Source organism: Cheilinus undulatus, linkage group 19 (assembly GCF_018320785.1).
Source record: "Cheilinus undulatus linkage group 19, ASM1832078v1, whole genome shotgun sequence".
Classification (NCBI taxonomy): domain Eukaryota; kingdom Metazoa; phylum Chordata; class Actinopteri; order Labriformes; family Labridae; genus Cheilinus; species Cheilinus undulatus.
In genome coordinates this window covers 16421399-16447948 of record NC_054883.1, presented here as the reverse complement: position 1 = coordinate 16447948, position 26550 = coordinate 16421399, and the positions used below count along the sequence as shown (strand labels likewise).

At 39.6% G+C, this 26550-nt stretch overlaps 1 protein-coding gene across 3 annotated transcripts in view; it reads left to right on the top strand.

The window, feature by feature from the left end:
• Positions 1–26550, top strand: part of palmdb (palmdelphin b) — an 86370-nt gene that overhangs the window by 34109 nt on the left and 25711 nt on the right. For 2 of the 3 annotated variants that reach the window (XM_041814202.1, XM_041814203.1), the window contains exon 5: positions 5155–5269. In XM_041814202.1, coding sequence (XP_041670136.1) covers positions 5155–5269 — 115 coding nt within the window. Of the gene's footprint in view, positions 1–5154; positions 5270–8010; positions 8036–9669; positions 9778–12690; positions 15912–26550 lie in introns of those variants that run through there. The other variant, XM_041814204.1, reaches the window with a different exon arrangement.

Here is a 26550-nt window from a genome sequence, read left to right as displayed (position 1 = left end):
ACGATATGAGCAGTCAGTCTCTGCAGGGCCCCCCCCGGACACTATGCACTGATCCTAGGTCGGGTGAAATAATCTCAGGGTCAGATCAGATATAGTGGACAACAGGTTGCCGTTTTAAAGCCATAAACATTCATGCTGAATGTATAGTTATGATGAATATTCCAGTCTTGTTAGCATCAGTGGGTCTTAAAAACATTAGAAATGCAAAAGAATTGCCACCTGGTACAAGGACAGCATATTTATGACTGACCTGTTTAGATTACTTGCAAGTAAATCCTCTGTCTAACGTAGCTAAATAACCCATATATATATATACAGTGCTTAACAAATTTATTAGACCACCTGTCATATTTGTCTCAGAGACCATCCAGCATCATGAAGTGCTTTAATGCAGACTCTCATTTTCAGTGAGCTCTCTACGTTTTACCATTTTGAACAGGAATGAGGAATTTCAAACTGAATTCACCCAAATTCGAACCCGCTCACTGGGCTTCTCTGAGAAGAAATGAATCAGAAATGAATCAAGCATAACATTCAACCACTAAAACTCATTTTTCTGTATAGGAATGCAAGTACATAACTATAATTTGACATATTAATCAAGAAATATTAATGCGCTTTACTGTTTTGTCAGTCTTTTTGTAAATCAGTAAATTTGAAAATTCATGGATAACAATAATAATTATATTTTAGCATTAAAATATCATTTCGGTTAAAGAACTTCTACATATTGGTGTATTAACCATTGCAGAAACATAAAAAATGATTTTGGTAATTACCAATGCTGTTAATTTAGGGCAGCTGTGGCATAAACTTTACTTTGGTTAGGGTTAGGGTGGTCTAATAAATTTGTTAAGCACTGTACATATATATATATATATCTATATCTATATATATATAGATATATATATATATATATATATATATATATATATATATATATATATATATATATATATATATATGCAAACATCCAGGGAATTTTAAAATAAAAAAAATATAATCCAATGTCTGGCCCTTGGCTTTCTGTCCTTCAAATATTTTGGCCTTCGGGAAAAAGTAATTGGGGGACCCTGCTCTAATGGAGGATGTGTATAAACTGGGAATTTACAATTGCACTAAACCAAAGGCAGCAGCATCCTTTCCTTGTAACATCTCTGTAATTACAGACATAAAAATGTCTTTTCACAGATGAACAACTGGCAATCTAATCTTGTTGCGTTTCAGAATTCCATTTGTTTCTTCCTGCTATTCTACAGTATTAAAAATTTAAATTATTATCAGTTATTGGACATTTCTATATCGATTCAGAATCTACCGCATCCACATCACAATGCATCTAAGAATGGATTTTTTCTCCCACCTCTAGTATCACGGCAGTATTATCATTACTCTGCAACCTTTCTTTATCAAAACAAGAGCAAAGAGCCACACTTAAAGCTTCTCTTGGCAGAGAAAATGTTTTCATTCTTCTCCTGACCAGCTTCAGCATGAGTTTTATCCACAAACTCCACCAGTCATCAACTACGGCAGAGCCCGCCTGTTGAGCTCAGGTTATCAGTGCAGCTGCACATGCCTAATTGATTTTGTCTTCTTGCTCTGATTGACTCATCATAAATGTGACAGAAAGAACATTCGTCCAATCATCTTCCAAGAATGTTTTGAACAGTCCTACCATTCCTTACTGCTTTGTATGGGAGGTTTCTCAGATTGAGCTCAAATATATAGATATAAAACTGTGTAGTTGGCATGTCAGGTTAACTCAAACTGTAAGGTTTTCAGGACTGTTTGGGGGCACTGGATGTGAACTATCACCCACTCAGTCTGTTGTTGTTGTAATCCCAAGACTGCATGTGCTCGTGTTTGTGCTGAAGCATTGAAAGCAGTGGATTAGTAGCAGACAGTTTCAACTGAACTTCCTGTCAGCAACATGTGTGTCAGCCCGAGGCCAGACTGTTTAACTCTTTATTACGTAAGAGAAGTACTTACCAAAGGCTTAGTGACTGTACACAACAACACTGAAGCCTTACACCCTCTACATTCATAGAAAACACTGCAAAGCTGTCACAGATTCCTGTGTGACTATGATTGAAGTAACTGATTTAAGAGTTTAGGAAATTTACCAAATGTTTTTTTGACTCACCTTCATTTTATTTACCAATATACAATAGCCTGCTTTATTTAACACACACACTCATTTATGGGAAGCAGAGCAAACGAATGGTAAATAAATTTAAAAAACCTCAGCATGATAGGCTGATTAGATAGTTACATTAATGAGAACTTAAACAAAAATATATCTAATAAGGAGACATGCATGTTTAATCCAAGTTGACTGCTTAATTGATCTCTTAAATACCTAATTAACTTATTGTACAGTTACATAAAAACTTAAATAAACAGCTAAAATCCTCACACTGTGGTGTCTACTTTGGCGTATATCCACTAAATTGAGCATGAAGAATAAACTAAGTTTTTAAGATTCTCATCTTCTGAGAACAATCTAGTATCTGCGCCTGGGGGGAGAAAAAGGTGTCCTATTGTCTGTGGATGTTAGAGCAAGGTTGAACTCTACTCACCCTGTTAGCTGAGCCTTTATTGCTGCAAACTAAGAGCTCACTCTGCTGAGCTGGATCACAGCTGCCTGACCAAAGTCACACAGGCAATATCAGGACAAAATCCTTGTCTCAAACAATCCATCAGCACACAGGGATGGGTTTCAAGTAAGTCTGACCTCTCTGATTAACAATAAAATCCTGTCTATTTGTTCAAAGGCTGGCTGAAATGGATGGCTATGGAAAGATCATAGCTAATCATGGATGTGCACTGTAGATCTGAGGAGGCTTTAACACTCAGGGGTCTGCTTTCTTTTCTAAGCCTTCCAATTCATGTGTTGCTGAGTTGCCACCATCATACTACAATCAGCCAGTTGATCTTTGTTTATATGTAAAGTGCTAATTCAAAGCAAATGTTACATCAAGAATCTCAAGACCCAACATTAATCCACCATGACCTCAGCACTTAGCCATATTTTGAAAGAGTTACAGTCCCAGGGAAGGATGTGCTTTTACAGTGCTATAAGTAGTAAAGACATCTGTGTCTGGAAGGTCCTGCTCACTGGTTAATCAGTATTCCTGGATACCACTCCACCTTGAAGACAAAAGAACACTCCAAGCAGCTCAGAGAAAAGGTCATTGAAAAGTACAAGTCATTGGATGGATAGAAAAATATTTCCAAGGCGATAAACCCAGTATTTCCTGCAACAGGTCACGGGAGTTGGGGCTCTTACAGAGGACTCGGCAGTGCCACTTCAGTAGCCTACAAAAAGCCTGCATCTTCATGTCGAGTTTAAGATCTGTTGTTTCCAAGTTATTTACAGCCTAACCGCTGTGAAACAATCAGAACAGAAAATGTTCTGCATCACTTTGTGTGCCTCACTGCTTGTATTGCTCAGCACTGCTCCTCTCTCTCTCCTGCTGCGTCTGTCAGTCAGCCGCCACTCCGCTGTTTTGTTCTCACACGCATGTGACCAACCTTTGAACAGGAATCTTGTTTCAATGAGAGCAAACCAACCAACCATCCAACCAGTCGAGTGAAAGGTGTCAGCCCTAGAAAACTCAGATTCAATCTGGACTACAGTTCACTAAAAGGCATGTGGGAGACTCCATGGTCAAGTGGAAAAAAGTTATTTTGTCTGATGAGACCAAAACATCACCACAACCACACCATCCCCACTGTGAAGCACAGTGGTGGCAGTATCATGCCTTGGGGATGCTTCTCAGCAGCTGGTGCTGGAAGACTTGTAAATGTAGAGGGTAAAATGAAGGCAGCAAAATACAGGAAAATTCTGGAGGACATTCTTATTCAGTCTGACAAAGAACTACAGCCTGGAAGACGTTCCAATGAGAAAATGACTGGAGGTGTACAGCGAAAGCTACACAAGGTGAATAATAATAATAACTTTATTTATATAGCACTTTTTAAAACACACAGTTACAAAGTGCTTCACAAAACCCAAAAGGGGCAAACAGATAAGCAAACAACATAACAAACATACCCCCTATAAGTAACGTAAATGACACAATTGCAACATGTGTACATACACACAAAAGCAAAACAGAGTGGGGTAAAGATTATAAAAAAGTTAATTTATAAAAATGAGTTTTTAGCAGCTTTTTAAAAGAGGCTACAGATTCGGCAGACGGTGTCTGGGTTGGCCAAGTCAAAACCCAGAACTCAATCCAATAGAGAATTTGTGGCTCGACTTGAAAAGGGCTGTACACACCTGCAGCCTAACAGGACTTGAGCTGAAGTGCAAGCTTTACTGAGACCTGTCCACACAGACTCAGTGCTGTGACTGCACCCAAAGGTGCATCTACTAAATACCGACTTAATGGGGGTGAATATTTATGCAGTCACCTGTTTTACCTGACATACTTTTATCTAATTGACATTACTTTGTAGAAATCTGTTTTCACTTAGACATTTTAGAGGTTTTCTTTGTCATTTTTGTGTGAAAAATGACCAAATTATATTGACCATGAGTGATTTAGAAGATCAATAAAAGGCTAAAACATCTAAGGGGTGACTAATTTATATCGGCACTCTAAACAGGCAAAAACCTCAAGGAGAATTAGACTGATGTTGACCAGCTGTCTGTTGAAGCTGTGTTGGGGTTGTAAAGGGATGGGAAGATGCCGATAGAGAGAGACAAGCTGAGTCAAACCAACAGAATAGCGATAAACCCATCTGAAATTTGTTTTCTTTTATATGACTTAATCTAATAACAAATATCCATGTTTGATTGTGCACTGGACATTTAAATTATAAATATCAGCATTAATAACGAAGACAATAATGAAATGGAGCGGACTGATAATGGTAGCTCAAGATGAGCAGCCCTAGATTTACTTATGCACGGGTGATGATAAAAGCTGTGTGGCCGATAGGGGGATGAAGCTGTCAATCGAGCAACAGCAGGTCATCCTTTATGTACTGTTATCTGAGAGAACAAGTGAAGCAGTGTGTTGTGCTAGCTTTATTAAAAGACATCCAGGGACTCTCCAGCTGCTACTGTTGGTAGAACTGCTGAAAATGCAGTTAATTTAAGGACTTGTTCTAGTTCTAACCACAGTTTATTATTCTCTTGTGCAGAATAGAGAAAGAGATCGAGGCCTTGGAGACTGAGGAGCTCAACATCTCAGCCAATGAGGAAGTAATTTTGAAGCGCTTAAAGGAGGTGGAGAGGACGACTGAAGACATTATCAAGGTAGGAGCAATAAACTCATGTTCTTTAATCACTCTGCTAACTTAACTGACTCTTTTGTTTCTTACTGATTAACTGCTGCAATGTGCAATTTTTCATCCAAGGGAAGTATGATGGCAGCTAATAATTCTGCAGACAAATGCCTTTGCCAAAGGTTTTGTAAAAGCAGATATGTTGATGAAGCACAGAAAATGCCCTCAGCACCATCATTATGCTAGAAAAATGTGCTGCACTTTGAAGGCTGTTCAGTTGGTGCTACACTGTTATTTATTCCTTCTTCTAAATGTCACCAAACAGCTTATGCCACTGCTCATATTTGTTCTGGTTTTTTCCATTGAAGAAGCATTTCATCATCTATAAGCTCAATATTTATATTCAAAGTTAAAAGTGCAATATATAAAAGCTTACCTCAGCTGAAGGCCCCCAGTGTGTACAGTTGAGAATATTAGTGACATCTAACAGTCAGATTATTGCGACGCTCACTTCTTGTGGTAACCGAGGCTATGTGGTATCAAGAAAAATGTTCATCTGTTATCTGGTCCCTTAACATAACACCAACGTTGTGCACTAAAAGTATTACATCTGTAGCTCCAACCATATTCATCTAAAGTTGTTTATCATAAATGAACATCTTACTCCTCCTCAAAAGCCTCAGAATGTTTTCGTATCAAGAGCAATATAGATAGGATAGGAAACAAAAGATGCTGGTTTGAGGAAGAAGAACTACAGAAGACGATCAGGGACACCTTTGAAAGAAAAAACAATTTTGGGCAAATCGAAAATAAAGTCGAGATTTTGAGAATAAAGAAAGAAATAATCTCAATAATGAGGTATAGATCCCCCACCCCTGCTGGTCGTAACTCTTCTCTAATTTGCTCTGGTTTTATCTGTCAGCATGCAGCTGCCTGACTGAGCGTAATATTCCTGTGAGATACTGCACCATTGCGTTCATCGTGTTGTTACTGACTCGGCTAAAGTTAATAGCTTGCTCATGTGAAGCTAGGTTAATCTAACTGTAGCTTGTGAACAAAAACTAACACAGTGAACAAATCTGATGCTCAGCCACGCTGCTCTGAGCTCTAGTCTCTCTGTTTCAAGGAGGTAAATGTGGAGCATGCGGCACGATAGGAGTCAAAGTGCCCTCTACTGGATAAATAATAGAACACAGACATTATTTTTAGGTAAAAACAAGTCATAATACCGGCACTTTATTTGTGAAAATACAAGTGTTAACATCAGTGTGTATCAGCCAGCTTTTGGCCTATTAAAAATTATTTTTAATAAGATTAAAATCAGCAGGCCAATACTCTTTATCTAGTTTTATTCTCATCTGCCTCATGAATAAGAGGTAGCTTACAAACATTTTTAGTCAGTTTTAGTCAACAAAATTAACACTGTTTTACATGCGCAAATGAAATCAAGTGTTGTAATATCCCTTCAACATGTGTTTGTGCATTTATCAAGCGGCAACCTCCGGTGCTGAAAAATGAAGCCAGTACGGAAGTGCAAAAGTATTGCAGTACTGCGAGTGTCCACTTGGGGCTGGCTGCAGGAACACTGGAAGTCCCATACAGGACACACGCTAAAATAATGATTTTTACACTAGAAATAAACTGGTTTACAGCCTGGTCCAAAAAACAGCAAGTCTCATTAGCTAATGTCTTCATGTGCTCTCAATGTACAGGAGGGTTAATTTTTTTGTACCGCAGTCGTTTTGATTATATTTGGGAAAAACCTCACTGCCCGCTGATTGGTGCATCTCCTTCGATTGACAGATAACTTCACAGGCAGAAGCCACCTATCTGTCAACCAGAATGCTAGCTTGCTTAGCTGACAGGAAGTCGAGCTTAGTGGGTGGGTCGTTAGGTTGATCCAAAGTTCGGCTGAGACTGCGATTTCAATATGGAAGCCGCCACGGATTGGCTTCAAAAGCTGTTTGTGCCGCCTGTTGAAATCAAACGGCTGGTGTCACACTGGCTTTGTCCAATTCTTTCTACAGTCTATTACCTGTTAGTTTGCAGTTAATATGTGCACATCAACAGCTACACCGGTGTTATGATATTATGATTAAAGCTCATACTTAAACATGTATTTGCTCTTTTATTAAACTTAAACCACACAAGGAAAAAACAAGTGTATTTGTGATAGCATCCTCATATCATCGATACTGTTAGTATTTTATTGCCTGTCTGATAGCCCAGTGTGGTCACATCATGCTATAATGTATTACCGTCATCCTTGCAGTCAAAGACGATTGTTTTGCACATTGCAGCTGAGGTTGCAGAAGTCTTTCCTCCGTCCTCTCTGTGCATCAAAAAAGGCAGACTAGAAACGTCCTTTGTGGCTTTAGTTGTCTGTAAATATTTAACACTGGATTGAGATATTATTGTTTTCTACTAACTTCATTCAGCCCCTGGCTCTTCCTCTAATCTTTGCCTGTTTCTAACAAGATGCTCTCCCTGTGGACTGTGTGGGTGTGCTTTTGTTCACAAGAGGCTTCTTTAGCGAATAAGGTGGCAGGTAAATGAATTGCTCATGGTATATGTGTGTGGGGATCAGGGATGTGCATGATTTGCTTTCTGGTTGCTGTCTTTACTGAGTCTGAGGAGAACAGAGTGACTGTAGAGCTAATAAGACAAAGTAATGGTCTGCTGAAGCTAACACCATTTATCTGTTGCCCAGCTGTGATGTTCACTTCTTGCCTCTCTCACCATTTTGACCCTCAACTCTGTCTTCACATGTAGGAGATAAATGCAGAATTCCATGCAGGTAAACTCTCTGTTATCATTTCTTTTTTGCTGTTGCTGGTTCATTTGTTGCTCTACATTTCCACTTCCTACAAACTTAGAATTTCTTAAAACTAATTTTTAGAATAACACTAGAAAGTATGAATAATTACAGACATGCTAATATGTGAATACATTCTTGACAAACCTTTACTAATATTGTCTTTTACTCTGTACAATTACTTTAATATACTAACCTCTCAACCTTGGTCATTTTCTGTTAAACAGCAATAGCTGCTATTTTTATGCTTAAATTTTCCTAAAGTGAAATTTGCTTGCCTAATCAGTTTTTCCTCTTATTTTTCCATGTCCGTTATTTCTCTTAACAGAAATAATAATCCTGATTTCTACAAAACTATTTTTCTTTATGTATAGATAACACTTAAACCCTGTTTACATGTTTGCATTAGCAATGCTTTTTTTAGCATTTGAATACCAAGTGACTGCACTTTAGTCTGCAGGTCCAAGGTATGCATTCATAATACGTCTTCAGTGACGAGCACTAGCAGTACAAATGAATGGGGGTGAATTAGCCAAGAGCTAAGAGACTAGCAGTACCTCTCTATGACAAAATGAGGGAGAAAAGCTGCTAAATGTGCTTTTAAAGGACACAATGATATACAAGCTCTTTTAAAGGTCACATATTTTACCCTTTAAGACTAGTTTATTTTGGTCTCAGAGGTCCCCAAAATATGCCTGTGGAGTTTGTTGCTGAAAAAAACTCCAGTATTCGATATTTGCATGTCTAAAAACCCCACTGTTTCAGCCCTGCCCAAAACAAGCTGTTTCTGTGTCTCTGTGGCTTTTAGTCTTACTGAGCTGTCTGACTCCACCCCTCTCAGGAAATGCGTTACTTAATGATGAGAGAGGAGGGCAGAACTTGCTTCCAAGCAAGGAGGGCCAGCCGAACCTGGGGACAGGGTAACTCCCTATATGACATCATGAGGGGTAAATCTGAGAACGGCTTGTTTCAGCAAACATTTTCTGAAAGGTGGCGAAAGAGAGGGGGGTGGGGGTGGGGGTTCTGATTCATGGGGGGATTGTGGACAGGCCAGGGGCACATATTTTTGCTAGAAAAGCCTGAAAAAGTGTATTTTGCATAATATGTGATCTTTAAGAACCTGCTCTTTCTGTGAGTGATGGGAACCAGCTCCCACTTGAGAAATGTTGTTCCCTTTTCTATTGTTGCTGTTGTTTAAAGACACTGATTTGAAACAGGTGGATCACTTGATTTGCCACAGAGTTGGACTAACACAGGTGGAGCAACACTGTCAGATAGCTCCAACAATAAACACCATTTAACTCAGAATGGAATCACAATTACACATCAACTCTGAAATGTTTAACAGTGAAATATCAACAACATATGCATAGTAGATAACAAACCAGTTTCCATATACCGCACATTAAAGTGTATCCCCACAAAGCATTAAGGATTACTTGGTATTCAAAAGCTGAAATGAGACATAAATCCCTATTAATGCATTGTATAAACAGGATGTTTGTGCTCCAACACTACATTGCAGACAAATCTTTGTTTTATGTTTGTTCATTTCCAACCATAGATAGACTGAGCTAAAATTTTATTCCATTAATAATTTATTATTTTCTCCCCAGATCTGACATATCATGTCACCTCGCCACTTCCAGATATCCCACCATTCATCCCACTTGTACCATCAAAATCTCCTCTTCCTGAGACTGATAGTGAAGAACCAAAGAAAGGTATAGATGACATAACTGCTGTAATCACACAGCTCACAGGAGAAAGGGTTTAAAATACGACAGGATGCAAACAGAACATGCTGCTAAAAGGATGTTTTTTAGATGCTCATCAGTAATATCAAAGCTGCGACCTCCTCTGCAGACATCCATTTTGTACTTTCAGGGGAAGCTGTCTGTGAGCGACTAGTAGCTCTGACTGAAAACTCCTCCTTGTTCTCTCATGTTGCTCTAAGAGCTGTAATTTTCCATTTTAGCGGGAGGCTAATTATAAAGCTGTGATGTGATGGGAACAGAACCATTCATATGGTTTTGTGATTTTGCCACAGTCATTCATCGGTACACAGTAACTCAGCTGTCATTACAATGATAAACGACGGGAGCACACTGGGATGTTTGGCCCTAAAAAAATGTATCTTCATTATTTTTCACATTTTTTATTAGTATGTGGCACATAAACATAGTTGAGAGAGGATCAGATGGAAAGAGGATTATTTATTCTGTCATGGTGATGAGCCCATCATGTCCTCATGTTGGTTGTTGAGTTCCAGGATATTGCATGCAGCGCTGTGAAAAAGCTTACATTTTGATTTTTTCATATTTGTCACATCAAAATGTTTCAGATCATCAAACACATTTTAATGTTAGACTAAGATAACCTGAGTAAATACAAAATGAAGTTTTTAAGTGATGATTTCAATTATTAAGGCAAGCATTTGCCACAGAATGGCAATGAGTCTTTAATATCGCTGTGGAGGAATTTTGGCTGCTCTTCTTTGCAGAATTGTTCTAATTCGGCCATATTGGAGGATTTTCCAGAATGCCCCACCTGTTCAAGACCATGCAATCTAAACTGAATATATATTTAAAGCCATTCAGAGTTGGACCTGCTGGTGTGTTTCAGATCATTGTCGAAGTGCACTTGAACTTGAAGTCACAAACTGACTGCCAGTAGAGATGCTCCGATACCAAGGTGTTGTGTATCAGCTGATACCGAGTACTGATCCGATACCAGTGTGAACTTTCTAGACTAACCGTGCAAACTAGCAAATTACTGTAGACTTATATTTGACTCAGAACATGGCTCAACAAATAGAATCATAATGTACAGCATCTCTGTGAGCCCAAAGTTGTTTTTTTGCTGTTTATTGAGTTTTACTGTTAAATATTAAAATAACAATAATACAGGGGGCTGCATCACAGGGTCTCTCTTTCTCTCCATCATGCTTTATTCGGGCAGCTTCATGTGATTACAGAACAGGCTGCCATTGGCCGACAGACACTCACAAAGGGGGAACAATATGGCGGTTAGCATTCGAATTAGCAGTAATAAATCATCAAAATTGGATTAAAATGGATAAAAAGATGTTCAATATCAAGTTTACTGGAGTGGATTTAATCATTAAAGTCCCCCAAAGTCACAAGAGTTCCAGGCTCACTAAAAATGCTGCTGCAAGGGATTCAAAGGCATCAAGTGTCTATGGGAAGGAACAACAGCTAGCGTCAGAAGAAAACAAGTAAGACACAATGTTTTATGGTTCAACAGTTATTTATCTTTTGATAAACTGTGTAACATCTTGTCGTGTACGACAGCGCCAATCTGGAAGGTATTTTAACGATCACATTCAGAGAAAAACTGTTACGCAGCCACCATTCTTTGCTGCTGCAGAGGGTCCTTTGGTTCTTCTTCACTGCTCTAAAAACAGTAGCCCGGCAGTTTTCCGGCAGTGAAGAATTGATTTACAGTTTATAGTGCTAACATTTATCATGGCTAACGAAGCAAAATATAAAGCTAAACCAAACTGTATCGGATCAGTGCATAGACTCGTGTACTCGCTAATACAAATACCTGCGTTGTAAGCAGTATCAGACATATTTCTGATACTAGTACCAGAATTCAAACAACCCTAATTGCCAGACATTCTTCTTTAGGATTTTCTGGTTAAGAGCAGAATTCACAGTCTCATCAATTACAAGACCATTGCACTGCTACCACCACTTTTGACTGTTGGTTTTGATGTTCTTTTCATGAAATGCTGTATTAGTTTTACGCCGCACCTTCCAAAAAGTTCATCTTTTGTCTTGTAAGTTAACAGAATAGTTTCCAAAAAGTCTTGGGGATCATCAAGATGCTTTTGGCTAATGGGAGACAAGTCTTTGTGTTCTTTTTTGTCAGCAGTAGTTTTGACCTAGAAACTCTCCCATGGGTGTCATTTTTGCCAAGTGTCTTTCTTATTGTTGAACCATGAACACTGACTTTAAGTGAGTCAGTAAGGCCTGCAGGTCTTTAGATGTTCTGGGTTCTTTTGTGACCTCCTGGATGAGTCGGAGTAATTTTGGTAGGCTGGCCACTAATGGGAAGGTTCACCACTGTTCCAAGTTTTCTCCATTTGGGGATAATGGCTCTCACCATGGTTAACTGAAGTCCTGAAGCCTTAGAAAGGACTTTGTAACCGTTTCCAGACTGATAGATGTCAATGACTTTGTTTCTCATCTGTTCTTGAATTTATTTAGATGGCTGCATGATGTGTTTCTTTTTGAAATCTTTAAGCCTACTTCACTTTGTCTGACAGGTTCTATTTAGGGTATTTCTTGATTCAACCAGTCTGTCGGATATCAGGCCTGAGTGTGGCTGGTGAAACTGAAAAACTGAACTCTGCTTTCCAAAAAGTTTGTGGCAAATCACAGTTAATTTGTGATTTTTACTTTTCACACAGGGCCAGGCATGTTTGGATGGCTTGTTTCTCTTAATAAATGAAATAATCATTTAAGAACTAGATTATGTATTACCTCAGGTTATCTTTGTCCAACCTTTAAATCTGTTTGATGATCTGAAACAGTACCATACACGTTCCCACTGTTACAATGTTACAATGATTGGCCAAGTCCTTCACCTCCATCTTTCTTTCTTTCCAGCTACATTTGCATTGGAAATCAGTGTGGAGCATGATAAGAGAACTGGTAAAAGTCAAGTGGTCTCTACTGCAATGATCACCCCAGAAACCATCCAAGAAAGAGGTTTAAAGGTGTACGATGACGGTCGAAAGTCTGTTTACGCGCTGAACACAGATGAAGGCAAAATGTTCAGTGAAGCAGTAGGAGAAATGACATCCAAAGATGTTGAAGAGCTGCTGGATCAGGCCGCCGATAAGAATGTGCCTACCGATGTGCAGTACCATCAGCCTGTCTACTCAGTCCCTTACACGGGAAACAGCAGGCCTTCAACACCCAGGACACCAAATAAAGCACAAAGGCTATCACCTAGCCCAAGTCTTTTCCATAACACAGTTTCATCTAGAAACGGAGCTCCAGCCCTTCGAGAGGAACAAGAGAGAAGCAAAGATCTTGATGAATGGAGGAGCCAGAGTAAAACACCCAGCCCAAGCTTTGCCCAAAAAGACTTCCTGTCAAGAAACCTCAAAAGACATGGAGCAGACAGCAAGCTGCCATGTTTCAAAAGTCAAGAACAATCCAACAATCTGGATTCGCCTTCTAACTTTGGTGCCAAAACTCCCCAAGGACTGACCAAGAGCAAGGCCAGCAGTTCAAACCCAGCAGCTCTTGTTTCAGTTAAAGCAAAGTCTGAAGACATGCCAGAACGAATACAGCCAGTGTACCTGGCTGTCGATAACGGTCGTCCTTGTGTTGACATTGATCGTCATGCCTTTAGAGAGAGCCCAGGTGATTTGAACAGATACTCACCTTTCAGTACAGAGAGCACCCCCTCTCTGAACCCTGTCAACACCCTGCCAGAGGAGCTAGACTCAGAGCCCATCACCATGATCTTCATGGGCTATGAGAACGCTGATGAGGAGGAAGAAGACATCCAAGCCGAGCTGGTAATCATAAGCAACAGCGATGACGATGATGATGATGAGAATCACAATGTTAGAAATGAAAGCGACGAGGAGGAACGCCTCTCATACCACCCAGAAGGATACAAGAGCAAAGTCTTCCAACCCAAAGTAGGAATGGCCAAGGTTGCAGACTGCAGAGACACTATCGAGGACGCCTACACAAACGAGGATGATTCAAGGCTTCACAAGCCAACTTTTACCCACAAGCCTGGAAAACAAAGTCCCTACCTGCAGGGACAGAGTGTGGATGGATCTGCGAACGCAGGCAGCATAAATATGGAAAAGATGAAGCTGTGCTCAACAGGAAGATGAGACAAAACTTTGCGTGTTGCTATGAAACTGGGTCATTGAAAGGGGAATGCTCTGATAGAATTGTAGTGCTTCACCATGTATACCCATGGTTCATGGCTTTGAACATATCTTGTGTGTAAATGCATAACCTGCAGTCAATCTAACTGACAGTACCTCTATGCCTCAGCATTTCTTATGCAATAGGAGGGATAAAATAAGTTATTTCCTGCCAAGCCATTTGGTGTAGAAGATCCCTCAAAAGCCTGACATGCCTGTTCTGCTCAGTAGAAACTGTTCATAGTCAGATTTTGTGTCAATCAGTCCTTGTGCCTTGTTGATTTAGAAATCTTTGTTGCCACCTCCTGGTAAACTAGTCCTATTGCACAATCTAAATGACATGGGATGCCTGATGAGTGCAGTTGGATCATTTTGATATTGCTATTGTTTAGGGTTTTATATTTCATTTCTTTTTGGAGACTAAAAAAATAATTGTGTTATTGATAAATAACTCGTATGCTCATATTTGCTGCCAGTGTAGTTCCTCCAACTTCAGTGTTTGTTGATCTAATCCCTTGACAGGAAATTTAGAATAATACGCATATGCTTAAGAAATTTTCTTATTAATTTTATGGCTTAATATGAAAGCCATAAACATTTAACTGCAAACCTGATAAGATGATAAATTTAGGATTAAGAAAAACATGAATTTAACTCCTTATTATCTATGGAGCCTTATGAATTATTTGTATGTCATTTATTAACACAGTTATAAATGTTTTATTGATAACTAGGATGTTTATGTATGATATTTTGAAGGATTCCTGTTTTACGCATTATGAATAATGGATTTACATTCATAAATCAGCTGTTACATTAACCATTAAAGCATGATTAGGGAGTTGTTAGTGATTTATCTGATCAGTTACTGGGAGTGAGTAAATAATAAACAAGGTATTTAATCTAAAGGTGGTTTCAAAGTGTGAGGTGGGCTTTCCTGGGGGTGCAAGAGGACATGAGGTATGGCTATTAAATAATGAGACAACGCTTATGAGGATAAAAACGTGGTTCATAGTCACCCCGAGTGTTATTTATTAAAGGTCAGGTATTCACACACAACTTCTGTAAATTTCTGAGTGACGTCTTTAGTTCACTGCTAGCTACTGATTTAAGTGCACATGTTTTTGCTAAAGCAAAAGAAAAAGATTAGCTTTAGATTTGAGAAATGCATTAACTTTAAATTTTGGTGAAATCCAGCAAAACAGTACCCAAACCTTTCCTGTATTGACTACGGTATATGGGGCACATTGCATGTCACATGCACGTGTTTTATTGGCACAAAAGATTTGGGGACAACAGAAAGGATGTCCAAGACCATGACTGTACTGGGCGCCCATGCACAACAAAAACTTCTGAAAAATAATCAAGGACTCAGTATAAGAATGAGAGCAGAAATGGTCTCATTCATAAAGAGACAGTTTGGCAAATTTTGCATGAAAATTTCAACATGTCAATAGTGTGCCAAAGTTGACCCAAAATTTCTGACTCCTGATCAAAAGGAAAAATGCATGCACATTTTTGGATCTTCCAATACGATGCTGAGGCAAAATGGCAGTTAGTGCTTTGGAAAACACCATCGTCCCCAAGGATGAAGAAAGGGCCACAAGGCAAGCCCAAATTGAAGGCCATGGCGGTTGTCAGTTGGTGTAATTTTGGAGGAGTGGGTTTCAGAAGGGTCAACGGTAAATCAACATTATTGCAAACAGGTTCTAGAAAAACTGAGAGAAAATGTGAGAAAGATAAGCCTGGTAACTCACTGAGTGTGAGTCAATCAGTGCACGGCCAGGTGTGTGCCAATCAGTGCACGGTTAGGTGTGTGTCAATCAGTGCACGGCCAGGTGTGTGCCAATCAGTGCACGGCCAGGTGTGTGCCAATCAGTGCACGGTTAGGTGTGTGTCAATCAGTGCGGTGCCAGGTGTGTGTCAATCAGGGAAGGGCCAGGTGTGTGTCAATCAGTGCACGGCTAGGTGTGTGTCAATCAGTGCGGTGCCAGGTGTGTGTCAGTCAGTGCACGGCCAGGTGTGTGTCAGTCAGTGCGGTGCCAGGTGTGTGTCAGTCAGTGCACGGCCAGGTGTGTGTCAATCAGGGAAGGGCCAGGTGTGATTCAATCAGTGCACGGCCAGGTGTGTGTCAATCAGGAAAAGGGTCAGATGTTTGCCACAGTGGCTGTTTGTCGCTTATTGGGGCCAGGTGTAGAAAACTTACATGTACTCCTGGGCTGCAGTCCTCTGTGCTGACTTGTTATCTCACCTTCAGAGATACTGAGAGCATCTCTCTGGGTTTTCTTGTGGTGTGTTTTTATGAAAGCATTTGCATAACTATATCTGAAACTTTAAATAAGAATTCTTAATTTATCAGTCATTTGTAAACCATTGTGTGACAGTGCTGAAGGTTATAACTCAGCCATTTTTGTTTTTTCTTTTCTAACTAGTCTAGTGGCCTTTGCATTTCATTTTTGAGTTTTCTCAGTCTCCAAAGTTGTTACAGTTTGTTGTCAGATGCTTGGCAGTAGTGGTTTAGTTTCTTCATTATGCTTAGAAAAGGAGCTTTTGGGTTATCACTTACAACATATAGTTTTTTGTTTTCTTTTCCTGTTGATCATTTTATGATTTTAGTGGTTATCCTTTTTGGATAACTTTTTGAAACTCGTTGTCTTCATTTGTGTCCCACTCCTTCCCTCCTTCCTGACAGAAACAGTAAGAAGAAAGAGACCACAGTTGTGGAAAACTGGTTTCATTCTTCATCAAGACAACATATCAGCTCACATTACGCTCTCAGTAAAGCAGTTTCTGTCTCAAAACCAAAGCACAGAACTCGATCACCATCCCCATTCTCCTGATCTAGCACTGTGTGAACTTTTCCTTTTTCCCAAGATCAAATCTGTTTAAAGGTTTTGAGTCTGTGTCAGAAATTAAGAACAGAACAACAGAGGATCTAAGAGAACTGTCTGAAGACCTACAGCACTGCTTTGATCAGTAATGCAGTGGAGTGTTTATGCAGAAGGGGAGTATACTGAAGGAGGAAGACACTGAAAAATGTTTCTATTCAATGAAATTGTATTACAGCATTAGCCTCGTTTTTTTAATAGCCTTACTTTGTAAGTGATGTTCTTTCAGAGGAGGCTTACTCCCCCACACTTTGAAAATTTCTATCTATAGACATAATGGCAACAGCTGAATACATGTACTCCTTGTGCAAACTGCTAACAACAGGCTTTAGCTGATAGCAAAGTCATGTATTTGCACACAATTCGATGGCATCGTTCTACTTTGTCGTGGCTCTTTGTTTTCGAGTACTTCTTGTGCTGGCCATAAAAAGCAGATTGCGAAAGGTCGGCACAACAGAGTGGCCAAAGCACTAAGAGACCTACAGTTGGCACCAACGACCACCACACCCAGTTTATACATAATGATGTTTAAAACATCACCAAGAAAACAATGTCCCCAAAGTTATGTAGAAACAATCTTTAAAAAAGTGGATTTGGATCCCTCTATCTTAGCAATGCCTACTCAGTTAATCAGTCTATTATATAAAAAAAACTGTACTCTGTGATTCTGTAGACCAAAGACTTTCTGTTTAATCTGAATCATGCTGCAGTACACAAGATTTTCTCCTCTCTGATTTTGTATGTAACTGTCCACAAACTGACCTGTGTGATGTTGTTTCCTCTGGGATTAAAATACTTCCTCACCAATAAAATATCAATGTTGTATTTGGCAGAGATAACTGATTCTAAATTTGTTTTTTCAGAAAGAGTCATTAAAACGCCAGACAACTTTTTCAGCAGAAAACTCTATAAGTGCATGAAAATATGAACTTGGGTCCATAGCTGAACATTTAAGAACAAGGTGTTTAAATTCTACAAATTGTGTTAGAAATATGCATATGTTGAAATGGTATGGTAGGTCATAAAGGGTTTTAAATTCAGACATTTTCCCTTTTGAATTTGATGGCAGCAACACATCTAAATAGAGTACTGATATGGCCATCTTTACCGCCATCTAGCATCCCCTTTTCTTTTCACAACAGTCTGTAAACGTCTGAGATGAATGTTGTCCCATTCTTGTCTGGTGTATGATTCTAGCTGCTGAACAGTCCTGCTCTTCTTTGTTGGATTTTTCCTTGTATGATGCTCCAAATGTTTTTTATTGGTGAAAGGTCTGGACTGCAAACAGGCCAATTCTTCTCCTGCAAAGCCATGCTGTCGTGATGGATACGGTTGTGGTTTGTCTTGCTGAAATATGCAGGTCTTACCCTGAAGCAGACGTTGTCTGGATGTGAGCATATATTGCTCATAGGTCACATATTTTACCCCTTTAAGACAAGTTTATTTTGGTCTCAGAGGTTCCCAAAACATGCCTGTGAAGTCTGTCGCTGAGAAAACACTCCAGTATTGGATTTTGCATGTCTAAAAAAACACTTTTGTTTAAGCCCTGATCAGAACAAGCTGTTTCTGTGTCTGTGGCTTTAAATGTTAACAAGCTGTCTGACTCCACCTGTGTAAGAAAATGGATGTGGCTCTCCTGGGCTGCATCTCACTTTGACTTATATGTATATGGCTTTGGTCTCTGCTGTAAGTCTTTTCCTTGAGTCTTAGTCTCACCCACCAGAGACTCATGGAGAGACTAGAAGAATCGACACGGAGGACTGAAGCCAAAAGACCGATGTTTAATGGACCATGGGATGTCTTTCCCCCTGCAGCCTCACGTGAAGCAATGTCAGTTTATGATGACTGTGCCGGCTGATCATCAATCTGCTGTCAGAAGGCATAAGCAGCTGGTTGTGTCTCCATAAATTTGTACTGTATTTATCTCCACATTTACAGTGTTTGGTCTCAATGCCAATGAAATCTGCAGGGGGTTATGTAAAGGGTTCCGTATCTTTGTTCGTTTCTTTGTTTCTTTGTTTGTATGTGCACAAGATAACTTGAGAACGGAAAGACGGATCTTCACCAAATTTTCAGGGAATACTGGGATAGTGACAGGGAAGAATCGATTAGATTTTGGTGATGAGCCATGCATCCATTCGGTTTTTCTCGGACTTCGAAATTTTGAACACCATAGTAATCAACGGGAGCGTAAGTTCCTCTTTGGCGTTGCTTAGGCGTGGGTCTGCCGCCGCAGACGGCTATTCTAGTTATTCAGTGTGAAGGTTAATGATCAAACCTGACACTTCTTCCTGACAGACAGACTGCTGCTGTCAGACTTTACTTCTCTTCATAATTTAATAATCAGAAATGACTGACTACTAATCAACCCAGCAAAAATTAGTTGAAAAGACGTTAAAAAAACATCTCCACTATATCCAAACAACATCTTGAAAAGTGAAAGATGAAAAGCTGTAATTTTTTAGGTCATTGAAAAGATGTCTCTATAAAGACGTTGTCATAATGTGGTCATATTTTAAACCACTAAATATGGACCAAATTGTGCTGAATATGGACCAAATCAGACACACAAAACGTGGCTCAATTTTCTACAACTATCTTTTGACTAAATCAAGGCTATGACAGACCAAATTTAGCCTGAAAAAAAAAAACGTCTAAGTGATGTTGGGTGTTCGGTTGGAAATGGAAGATTTATATCTGATTCTTTTGATTTTATGAGCTTTTAATGTTTCATGTTTGAAGGTGAATCAGAAAACAAATCAAATATTAAACTCCATACTGATTCACTCTTTATTATTGATTTTATTAAATGTATTCTTAATAATTCACTATAAATACTTATTTTAAACCCCTTTTAAATCCCAGCCCATCAGTTATTGAGCCTTTTAGAAATTCTGATGTTTATATTCTCTCAAGAGTCTGTTTATCGTCTGTTAGAAACTCCTTTTCTCGTCTATTATTTTTCTCTGCTGGTGCTGTTAAGTTTCACTGACATCCACTGTGTAGCAGCGTCCAATCAGAGAGTGATATCCAACAAGTTCAAAAGACGATGGCGCTTGTTTACCGTGTTCACATACGGCTTCTTCTTCTCATGATTCAGATTTCACTGACATTTGTGGATGGTGGGGGGAACTGTGTTGACAGACAGTGATTTCTGGAAGTGATTCCGAGCCCATGCAGTCATTTCCAGTACAGAATCATGCCTGTTTTTAATGTAGAAACACCTAAGGCCGGAAGAGCACAAGCATCCAGTGTTGACCTTCATCCAGTGTTGACCTTGTGCCCAGAGATTTCCTCAGATTCTCTGACTCTATATGTGCTGTATAGGTGGGATATTCAAACTCTTTGCAATTTTGCATAGAGGATTTTTTTCCTAAATCAGTCCACAATTTTTAGATGCAGTTTTTCACAGACAGATGAACCTCTGCCCATTTTTACACGCCTATTAATGTGATTAGTTGCAAAATGCCCCTCAAAAATTTTTTTTTTTTTTTTTTTTTTATTAGTACCACTTATGTTTCTGGCATTTTGTTTTCAAATTTGAAATAAGCTAATATTTTTCATGAAATCATAAAAATCATTTAGCTTCAACATCTGACATGTTTTTGTTCTAGTGTGAATGAAATATGGGTTTATGAGATTTGTAAATCATTACACTTGTTTTGATTCGCATTTTCCACATTTTTTTGGAATTGGGGTAGAATGTGTGAATGGGTATGTAGATGTGCTGATGTCGGCTGCACAAATCCGTGAGTGGGCTTGTTTTAAACCCAGGAGTTTTGTTTTCAATAAAAAAAAAAAAAAAATTTAAAAAACATTTTTACTTTAAAGGCCACAAATTATGGAAAATACACTTTTTCTGGGTTTTCTAACAAAAATAGGTGCCCCTGGCCTGTCCACAATCCTCCAAGAATCAGAAAAATCCATCCCCCTCCCACTTCCCCACCTTTCCAGCTCATTAACATTTAAAGCTGCAGACACAGGCCCCATCCACATGGAGACGAATTCAGGAGTATACGTTTTTTGTCAGATCAGCAGTTCATCCACACGGAAACGGCGTTTCGGGTGACTGTAAATGATACTTTTTAAAAACGGGTCCCAGAGTGCATAAATCCATAAACGACTACCGTTTTGTCCCCGTGTGGATGGCTATCTGCATCTTTCTTGAAACGATTACGTCTCACACAGCGTAGCTCTCTTACGATGCCTGCGTGGGTCCGACCAAAACAACAATGGCTGAATACAGGGTTGTGTTCGTGCTGCAGAAGCTACTGAGCTTGTTATAGATTATATAGTAAAATCTGATGCTCCTTTACCGCATAAACCATATGTTCTTAAATCCAACGCGGAGAACAACCAGAAAAAAGTTTGTGTCAGTTTACTGTGATCTTCTTCTCTTGTTTGGTGAATGTCTGTGCATTACAGCGCCATGCACAGGCTTGGCATATGCTTTGGCATATGTTTTCAGCAGTTCCGTGCTTACTCTGATATTTCTTGAAACACTTCCATCTTTATGGAAAACTTTTTCAAAACAGAATGGCAACATATCGTTATCATCTCCATGTGGACAGGGCCACAGAAACAGCTTGTTCTGAGCAGGGCTTAAACAAAGGTGTTTTTAGACGTCTTTTAAAAGGGTAAAAAATGGGACCTTTAACCTGTTGGCTCACCAATAATGTCAGCTCAGTTACAAAAACATGAAATGACTCGTAAGTCTAAGAATGTATGTAATTATGCTTAAAGAAATAAAGGAATCAATGATATTGAATGGTTTGTGTAAGCTGACAGCAGATTTGCCCTGAATCACGTTTTTATGGACACGTGGACTGACAGATGAATGTTGCTCTTGTACAACACTCGTCCTTGCTCGCCTTCTTTTCCACTCTGTCTCTGTGGCATTATGAAGAACATGGAGGAGGGTGAAAAAACAAGGTGGCACTGTAGACATCTTTCTTAAAGGATAGTTACATAACAGCAATTTCTTATGTAAGGCAAAAAAAAACCTGAAAAGCAAAAAACCCAGGGGCATCCGTTTTAATTACTGTCACTGAGATTCAGTTTTCATTTTCCAGAATTTTTCTTAAAACGCTGTGTGAATAGAATTCATCGTTTTCCTCACACATGCCTCTTTCACTGGGCACTTTCTGCTTTTCTTGTTTTTCTGGTTGTTAAGATGACTCAGTTTTACTCCTCTTGAATTAATTAGAGCCAGTAGTACACACAGGATGTAGTCGCTTTTCCTTCCAACAGTCCTGATAAACAGAAAAATCAATGCAGGAGAAAATCTTGCAATGGAATAAAATGTGCTTTTGAAGTTAAAAGTGTTTTCAGTAAGGTGAAGATAATAAAAAAGTAAAACTATCGATTATACAACAGTGATATTTCATATAGTTATGCACACCTGCATTGTAACACCTATATCAACCTTTACGCAGTTCCAGGGGGAGCCCACAGGTCCTCACTGTTACTGTAATGCCTTGGTTCCCCACCTGGGGTCCAGGACCCACTTGGTGGGGGCAGAGTTTTGGGGGGGGGTGTGTGGCTTTGTCTGCTTCGAGGTTGTTAAAATGAGGGTCATTCAGACTATCTGAAATCATGATAAAGTACAACAATGGTTCATACAAAGGTCTTTTGTTAATAACACGTTTTTGGCTTTTTTGTTTGACTTTTAACATGAAAACAATTTAAATTGGTGTGTATTTTTTACAGCAATAAGGCCCCTTTTTTTTGTGTAGGTTGCGGGGGGCCACAGCTCTTCTTAGACATGTGAAGGGAGGGCTCAATGGAAAGAAGGTTGGGAACCACTGCTGTAATGCACTTTGTTGACCTGTCCACCAACAACAATCATCCTCACTCCTTTCTAATGTCATTTTCAACCACTACATACATGACTAGGTTAAAACCTTGTATCTGGCTGCAACTGTTGCGTGCCTGTTCAAATGCCTGACGGAAATGTCTGGCTGTTTTTTCATTATTATTTTATTATTATTAATCGCCAGATTTATTATAACTGGTTACTAAAATTTATATAGCTACATTTTCCCCCTCCCATCCTCATTTTCTTTTATCGCACTGATTGATTAAAAGTGACATACAAAAACAAATGCCCTGAAACATCAAGTCAGCCCTTGAACGGTGGGGAGAAAATACTCTCTCTTTACTCTGTGCTGTTTTGTGCAGGGAGGGGAGACATCACTGCAAAAGATGCGCAAAAACATCTTCACTGCCAAGACAAGTTTTCGGTGTGGCTCTCTGCTCTGGTTTTAACAAGAAATGTGGTCCAGTTCCAAGTAACCAGCAGTGGTCTAACAGTGATATCCAAGCTAACAGCTAACGCAGCAGCAGGCCCTGGATATACCGAGCAAGCCAACCGTAATGGCTGGAAAGCCATGGCAAAACAGACCAGGAGTAGAGCGAAAACATTTTTCTGTCACAGAAAGCTGTCAGTGTTGCTCTTTGCTTGTTTTATAAAGAAATCTCCAGTTTTGACAAAAGTGCAGCTGTGGCTAAGTCCAAGCTTATCACTCCACCAGTAACCATTGTATACAAGCGCTCACACAACAAGAATTCCTCTCCCCCGTAAGTATCACATAGTCATGCTGAAGCAGGTCAGCAGAAGAGTGAAAACATCTTTCCCAACATGAAAAGCTTTTAGGGTTGTTACCCACGCCGATGAAATCGGCAGGGGGTTATGTATGTGTACAAGATAACTCGAGAACGGAAAGTCTGATCTTCAACAAACCTTCAGGGAATATTGAGATAGTGACGGGGAAGAATTGATTAGATTTTGGTGATGATCCACGCACCCGTTCGTTTTTTCTCGGACTTCGAAATTTTGAACACCATACTAATCAATGGTAGCGTGAGTTCCTTGGTGGCGCTGCTTCGGCGTGGGTCTGCCGCCTCAGATGGCCATTCTAGTTTTATTCTGTATTTCATACAGAGACATGGTCCAGCTCTGGTAAAACAGACGCAATGCTAAAGGTATATCTGAGGTATTTAGAGCAATGGAGGCAGCCTAACCAAACCCAACTCTGCGTGGTATGACTCTGAAAGTAGCATCACTCAGTCAGTCAGTTAGCCACAGACGGAGCCATCTGTAAGGCTGACCTCAACGGTCAGCCATAAAACTCAGAAAAATCTATCTTAGCCCTCTGAGATTGGCATCGTCACGTACTTCTGGAAGAGACACGTTAAATCATTTTTGAACTGCATTGTAACCACTTGCTTGTTTTTTCCTCTGAAAGCAGCGCCGTTGTGCCGTTCTAACGGCGCTATCCACACCTTTGAAGCACTTACAGAGGCTTTTCTAGCAAGCCTGGAATTTTCCTGACTTTCCAGGGTCTTTAAAGATTACATCCACAAAAGTACCTCCAATATTGTAAGTCTTTTTATCAATTTGATCATCTATTTTTGATTGTTCCTGCAGCTAGTGGCTAACACCATCCACCATATTGCCTGCTTGAATCACAGAATGCATTGTGACTGGGCTTTGACAACCAATGGCAGGCTGTTGGTGAGAAATAGAGACAGAGAGGCTGTGAGTGTCCCTCAGAGTCAATGCAGACAGGACTTGCTTTGAATTTTTCAGTGTAGCTAGGGACAGTGCTGCCTAGATATCAGTGCTAACATTCTAACAAACTGGTATAAACAGTGTTCCAAATTATTCTGCAAATTGGATTTCAGTGTCAAACATTAAATTTTTTGTTTTTCAATGAAACTCATGTATGGTCACCAAAATCAGTCTCAGACACCTGTAATAATTACTTTGCCAGGTGAGCCCAATTTAAAAAAAAAAATGACTTAAGAAGGACGTTCCACATTATTAAGCAGGCCACAAGTTTAAAGCAAAATGGGAAAGAAAAAGGATCTCTCTGCTGCCAAAAAGCATCAAAGAGCAATGCCTTGGACAAGGTATGAAAACATTAGATATTTCACGAAAACTTAAGCATGATCATCATACTGTGAAGAAATTTGTGGCTGATTCAGAGCACAGATGGGTTTGTTCAGATAAAGGCATAATGAGGAAGGTTTCTGCCAGACAGATTCATCAGATTGAGAGAGCAGCAGCTAAAATGCCATTACAAAGCAGCAAACAGGTATTTGAAGCTGCTGGTTCCTCTGGAGTCAAACGAACCTCAAGGTGTAGGATCCTCTTGGCGGCTTGCAGTCGTGCATAAACCTACTATTCAGCCACCCCTAACCAGTGCTCACAAGCAGAAACGGTTGCAGTGGGCCCAGAAATATATGAGGACTCATTTTGAAACACTCTTGTTTACTGATGAGTGCCGTGTAACCCTGGATGGTCCAGATGGATGGAGTAGTGGATGGTTGGTGGATGGCCACTCTGTTCCAAGGCTGCAACGTTAGCAAGGAGGGCGCGGAGTCATGTTTTGGGTCGGAATCATGAGGAGATAGTTGGAAGGCCCCTTCAGGGTCCCTGAAGGTGTGAAAATGACCTCGGCAAAGTATATAGAGTTTCAGACTGACCACTTTCTTCCATGGTACAAAAAGAAGAACTGTGCCTTCTGTAGCAAAATTATATTCATGCATGACAATGCACCATCTCATGTTGCAAAGAATCCCTCTGTGTCAATGGCTGCTATGGGCATAAAAGGAGAGAAACTCATGGTGTGGCCCCCATCCTCCCCTGACCTCAACCCTGTTGAGAACCTTTGGAGCATCCTCAAGCTAAAGATCTATGAGGGTGGGAGGCAGTTCACATCAAAACAGCAGCTCTGGGAGGCTATTTTGACATCCTGCAAAGAAATTCAAGCAGAAACTCTCCAAAAACTCACAAGTTCAATGGATGCAAGAATAGTGAAGGTGATATCAAAGAAGGGCTCCTATGTTAACATGGAACTTGGCCTGTTAAGATTTTTTTGATTTACAAACTATAACATGTTTTGAAACTCTGATGTGCGTAATAATTTCGAACAGTGTATCTGAGTTTTTTTTATTTTTGAAAAAAAGGTTATCATTGGGAGGTTTGTTCAATAAAACTTGAAATAGGCTCTAACGGTTGATGACTTGAAAACTATGCTGACTGTCATTTGCATCGACTATTTAGGAAAATCATAGAAAAACATAATTTGCATAATAATTTGGAATGTGGTGTATTATCCATTCAGCTGGGGAAAATCATGTTGTAGTCCGTAGGCCTTAAATTCTCTCAGATTGTGTTGGATTATTGTCAGCATATGTAGCTTTTTGTGTTAACATTTGGACTGGTGATTTAAGAAAAAATGTTGCGTTGTTCACTCCAGGGAATTTTTTGTTACCGGTTCATTAATTTAAGGACCCCATCTCTTCCTGTGACGTCATGTAAAAATGTCAATACCTGACTAGGGCTATAGTGTGTGTTCAAGAGTTCATTCAAGGTTTAGTAGTAATTATTTTGGTTGTGAGATGACCTGTTGTGGAGAAACTACATGTCCACAAAGAGCACTGCATAATTCTGCCTACAGCCAGCTCCAAACATGTTCGGGGCAAAGTGTCATTGCAGAACAATTTCAGAAGTGCCTCTTACAAAACATATGTTGAGTCTAAATAGTTTAAATTGAATAGTAATTTAGGAAATACAGCATGAAGCCTGAAATAAATAATGTAAGTAAATTTATGTGTAACTTATAAACTAATCACTTTGAGGTTTTAAAAAGCAGTAAAGGCAGGGTTATTCCAGG